Source organism: Hypanus sabinus, chromosome 5 (genome assembly GCF_030144855.1).
Source record: "Hypanus sabinus isolate sHypSab1 chromosome 5, sHypSab1.hap1, whole genome shotgun sequence".
In the NCBI taxonomy this organism is placed as follows: Eukaryota; Metazoa; Chordata; class Chondrichthyes; order Myliobatiformes; family Dasyatidae; genus Hypanus; species Hypanus sabinus.
In genome coordinates this window covers 168,432,358-168,437,990 of record NC_082710.1, presented here as the reverse complement: position 1 = coordinate 168,437,990, position 5,633 = coordinate 168,432,358, and the positions used below count along the sequence as shown (strand labels likewise).

General features: G+C 44.9%; 1 protein-coding gene across 1 annotated transcript; it reads left to right on the top strand.

Annotated features, from left to right (window-relative positions):
* Positions 1–383: 383 nt before the first annotated feature.
* LOC132393811 (uncharacterized) lies at positions 384–5,414 on the top strand. The gene is made up of 3 exons (XM_059969201.1): positions 384–2,017; positions 3,123–3,149; positions 5,241–5,414. Exon 1 carries the CDS (start codon positions 435–437, stop codon positions 1,692–1,694), a length of 1,260 nt encoding a protein of 419 aa, XP_059825184.1. The 5' UTR covers positions 384–434; the 3' UTR covers positions 1,695–2,017; positions 3,123–3,149; positions 5,241–5,414.
* Positions 5,415–5,633: the final 219 nt, after the last annotated feature.

Sequence of the window (5,633 nt, the reverse complement as noted above, 5' to 3'; positions counted from 1 at the left end):
CGCCCAGCGACAGGGGCAGTAAACCGACATCAAGTAAGCCCACCCGGGCGTTATCAGGTGTTCCAAGTGCTGCAATGTCAGCTCGATCCAGGATCAAGTCGATGGCGCCCAGCGACAAGGGCAGTAAACCGACATCAAGTAAGTCCACCCAGGCAAGAGCCAAGGCAGAAGCCGCCAAGGTGCGACTGCGTTACGCCAGACAAAAAGCAGTTTTGAAAATGAAACTGGCCATCAGAGAAGCCGAAATCCAGAAAGAAGCCGAAAGGGCTGCCAAAGAAGCCGAAAGGGCCGCCAGAAAGGCAGAAGCCGCCGAGGTGCGACTGCGTTACGCCAGACAAGAAGCAGTTTTGAAAATGAAACTGGCCACCAGAGAAGCCGAAAGGGCCGCCAGACAAAGAGAAGAGGCCGCCAGAGAAGCCGAAACCCAGTTGGAAATGGCAAAAATATCGACAGAGTTGCAAGTGCTGCAGCGAGAAAGAGAAGAAGAAGCTGCCATGGTGGAAGCAAAGTACATAGAAGAAGCTGAAGGGTCGCGTGATCTGACCGCAGTAAGATCTACTTTAGAAAGGACCAGACTGGAACGCACAAGCGACTATGTACAATCTCAAATAGACAGGCAGGCTCGTCTCCCCTCTCCATACGTATTCGATAACTTCCCCAGCTACGAGGAACCTCAGAGAGTCACGATTGCATCACATCCATACGAGGAAGGAAATTTACCCTCACGGCTCCGTGATGAAGTCAAGAATGAAAGAACCGACAACGCTCCTTCACCCCCACAACAGGACGGCGGGGAGGGAGAGGTTCACTCCAGGACAACAATTGTCAGCTCGAACTGTACAGAAGTTTGCGGTCAAACTCAGTCAAGCCGTTCTTGTTCCGAGATCTGCCTCACTGAGGTGTACCCTAAAGAAGCACAACAAGACATTACCAAGCGTAAAGTAACCGACGAGACGCTAGGTCAGTCAGTTTTCGTTCAAACCGAGCACGGAAACAAACTTGCACAATCAGCTCAAGATACCATTTCTTTAAAACCCAAAGACACCAAGGTCTTCAGAGATGAAGCAAATAATGGGGTTGCCCCATTGCCTATCAGAGAACCACGCCAGCGCTCACCAGGTAACAAAGAGCAGGCAGTCAAACGGTTCACATCCTTACGGAAAACCCAGAAAAGGAAACCTGAGATGCAGCAACGCACCCGATTGGCCCACGAGGTACTGTGCACCCTAATGGCAGAGGTCACAGCCATTATAAACGCACAATCATTCCTACCTGTGTCTTCTGACCCAGAAAACCCCTTTATACTTTCGCCATCAACGCTCCTTACGCAGAAGGCAGGAGCACCTCCTCCACCAGGAGACTTCTCAGACAAGAATTTGTACACAAAGCAATGGAGACAAGTCCAGGCTCTGGCAAATCAGTTCTGGTCCCGCTGGAGACAGAAATATCTACCCTCGTTGCAACAGAGACGAAAGTGGACAGAACCCCGCAGGAATCTTCAAGTTGGAGACTTAGTCCTGCTCAGGGACAAGCAGATCACCCGCAACAGCTGGCCAATGGCCAGAATCACTGCTACATTCCCTAACGAGGATGGACATGTCAGGAAGATCGAATTGAAGACTACCGACCAAGGCGATGTGAAAATTTACCAAGGGCCAGTTACAGAAGTTATTCTACTTCTACCCAATGACTGATTAAGAGACTAAGTTTTGTGCTCTGCTCATTGTGACCTTACGAAGGTCAAGCGGGGAGTGTGCTGTCTTTACGACAGTTATTTAGTTTATAATATTTTCGCTTAGTAATTCATTCAATAGTATTTTCTAGTTAGAATTAGAAGTGTTTAAAGTATATTCATTGCATGTAAAATATATCGGCATGCGATGACGTCACATCCGGTTTCGCCGCGTCTTGTGGGAAAACACCGGTTTGAAATTAGCGCGAGGGTGGGGGCTTTCCACGAGGCTCACCTGAGCAGAAGTTGTTTGCAGGCATGAGAAATCACAGTGAGAGCAACGCTGTAAGTTAATAGATAATCGATATATTGAACTAAGATGTTAATGCCGATCCTGTTAGAAGTAAGGACGGTAGATAATGTTTATGCTTTCGTTAGTTAAAGAGTCGCGGATAGTTTGCATGGAAGTGTATTTAAAGTAGTCAATGGAGCAGGTAAACTCTCCCTGTATACTGCACCTTAGTGTAATGTAGTTATAGTCACCTTTGCAAGTATTTACACTTGAAATGTGATATTAAGGAAGGAACAAATGCTGTATCAATCTTGTATTGTTTTATCAACAGTTTTCACCATATGTTAATGTGAAGAGTGAACAGTAAATGGTTAATCTTACTGCGATCTGGTTTTCATTGGCTGTGGTTTATCTCGATGTTAAATTCGGCGTTCGCTACACCCGAAGGAGAACGTTACAAACACAAACATGTGAAATTCTGCAGATGCTGGAAGTCCAAGCAACACACACAAAATGCTGGAGGAACTCAGCAGGCCAGGCAGCATCTACGGAAAAGAGTGTAGTCAGCGTTTGGAATCTCAGCCCAAAACTCCAACTCTTTACTCTTTTCCATAGATGCTGCCTAGCGTTCTGAATTCCTCCAGCACTTTGTGTGTGAAGCACTGCTAGAAAATTTCCAACTCGGTAGAAGATGAAGTTTGGCCTGCCCAAAACTCATTGGTCTTCTCGCATACCAAGAGGTCCATAAAAGATTGGCACGTTCCAGGGCGCAGGAGTACATGCTGAGGGTCACGGTGAATCTTGGTGCAGCCAGTGCTCTGTGGGAAAGAACCACTATCCAGGGCCCTACTGCCAATGGACACCGAGGGGCTGAGTGCTGGAGACAGCCCCTCTAACTCTGCATGGGCACATAACTTACAGAGGAAATTATGTTGCCTTTGTAAATGGGGTGCATTGACTGATAACTCTGGTGGTGGGTTTATAACTCCTGTATATACAGTATTTGCATAAATAAAGTTTATTTTTGAAATTAAAAAAATGCACTCTACACACAACATTGGTTACTGCATTATTCTGACAATTGCAATACAAATTTCTCAGAGAGTTTATTCTTTCATGGTCTTACATTGACTACAATTATTTATAATTTTCCCTCAGCTGCAGACAAGTTTCAAGAAAAGGCAGGTGAGTAAAGAAAATCCACGACATTGACAGAGCAGCAATCTCAGGAGGAAGGACTTGCAGCTGCTTCATTGGATCATAAAGGTTTCCTCCCACGCCATTCCACCAGATCCCTCCCCTGCCATTGGTTGCTCAATGTGTTCATCGTTGAAGTTTGGGGGACTTATGGATAGTGTAGAAAGTTGTTGTAGGTTATAACAGGACATCGGAGTTGAGCTTAGAAGTGACAGGTGGACTTCGATCTGGAAAAGTGAGAAAGAATACACCTTGGAAGGTCAAGCTTGAAGACAGGATATAAATGCCAGATTCTTAGTAGTGTGGAGGAACTACAAAGTAGTTCTTGGGCTCCACATCCATAGATCCTGCAAGGTTGAAGCACAAGCTAGTGGGGTTAAGAAGCTATTGGTGTGCTGGCCTTCATTAGTCATAGGATTGTGTTCGAGGCCCACAAGTAATGAAGGTAGACCATAGCTGGTAATGTTGTGTTCAGTTCTGATTGCCTCATTATACGAAGAATGTTGAAGGTTTAGAGAAGGGTGCAGAGGAGATTTACCAGGATGCTGGCTGAATTGGATTAGAGTATGTCTTATGAGGATAGGCTGAGAGAGCTTGGGCTTCTCTCTTTGTAGCAATGTGGATGAGGGGTGATTTGATGAAAATGTATAAGATGATTTGGCAGAGATCAAGTGGACACCAGAGATGTTTTCCCAGGGTAGTAACAGCTAATATGAGAGGGTATACTTTTATGATGATTAGAGGTATGTACAGATGTCAGGTGTAAGTTATTTTTACCCAAGAGCAGTGGGTGCATGAAACACACTGCAAGGTTTTGTGGTAGATGGAGATACATTAGGGACATTTAAGAGACACTTAGGTAGGCAAATAATGAAAGGAAAATGAGGAAATGAAAATATGTGACAGGGAAGGGTTAGACTGACCTTAGAGCAGGTTAAAACACTGCACAACATCGTGGGTCGAAGGGCCGGTACTGTACAGTACTGCTCCATGTTCTGTTTCCTATATATCACTAAGACCCACCTGCAACTGAAACACTAACAGCTGAAACGTCAACTTTTCCTTCCCCTCCATAGATGCTGCCTGGCTTGCTGAGTTCCTCCAGCATCTTGTGTGCATTGCTCAAGATTATCTGCATCTGCAGAATTTCTTGCTTCAATGTTTTGATTCCCTGACTGAATGATTTCTGGCTCCATCAAAGAATGGCACTGTATATGCAATAATGAGCCACTGTGACAAAGGTTAATGAATAAACAGACTTCTGAAGGATTTTTGTCCTGTGTGGTGACACCAATCATCTTGGAATATTAGCAAGTTCAGGGAAGGAAAGGGGTGTTAGTAATGGATCTTGTTTTAAATAAGCCCTGCAACTGCATGAGTAGTGGAAAACACTGAGGATACTCAGCAGGTCAGGCAGCATCCATGACAAATGCTGATTAAGTGTCTCCGCCCAAACCGTTGATTCTTTATCCCTTTTCATAGATGCTGTCTGACCTGCTGAGTCCCTCCAGCATGTAGTGTGCATTAGTCTGGATTTGCAGTATCTGCAGAGCCTCTCATGTGTATCCATGACAAGTTTATCCTTTTTAGGAAAGGTAACCACAACAGTGCACAATACTCCAAGTGTTGTCACAACACAGTAAGATATCCTTCTGCTGTACCCAGGTTCTCTTACAGCAAAGGCCAGCACACAGTTTGCTTTCCTTAACAACACATAAGTTCCTGGAGCGGCAGGTCAGGAAGTATATACGGAGGGGAATGGACAGTCGACATTATGGGTCGAGATCCTTCATCTTGCATTCCTTATCCCTTTCTGCAGTCTTTAATGTAGTCTTTAATGACTTGTTATAAGCGCTCCAGGATCCATTCAACATTAACATTACCAATACAATGTTGCTCTGCCCTGCTCTTGTCTCTCCCTCTGCCTACAGAGAGGGGAGGGTTAAGTAACCCAGATAATATGTACGCATATGCATCTCAAAGACTTCACAAGAATTATTTCAAATGCTAAAAGTTACCTATTACTCTTTTTTTCTCTTACTTTCTCTTGTTTGTACCTATTTCTATTTTGTCTTGCAGATGCTTTGAAGACTGACACTTTGGCAGGTGCGACATAGAGATTTCTCCCGATCTAGGGAAGACCTGCATTTCTAAACTGCTTTTCAAATCATCTCAAACAGTCTTCCCCAGGGGAAAGAAAGCATCAACCACAGACTATGTCTCAGACAATGACAAAGCATGATGTGGTCCATCCCCAACTATTCTGATTTACAATTTGCTTTAAATAAAAGATAGAGTCATACAGCCACTTGGGATGGATACAGGCCATTCGGCCCAACGGGCCCATGCCCACCAGGGTGCCCATCCAAGCTAGTCCTATTTGACAGCGTTTGGCCCAGAACCTTCTCGGGCTTTCCTATCCATATACTGTACCTGTCCATGTACTGTGTTTTATTGTACCAGTGAGCAGCT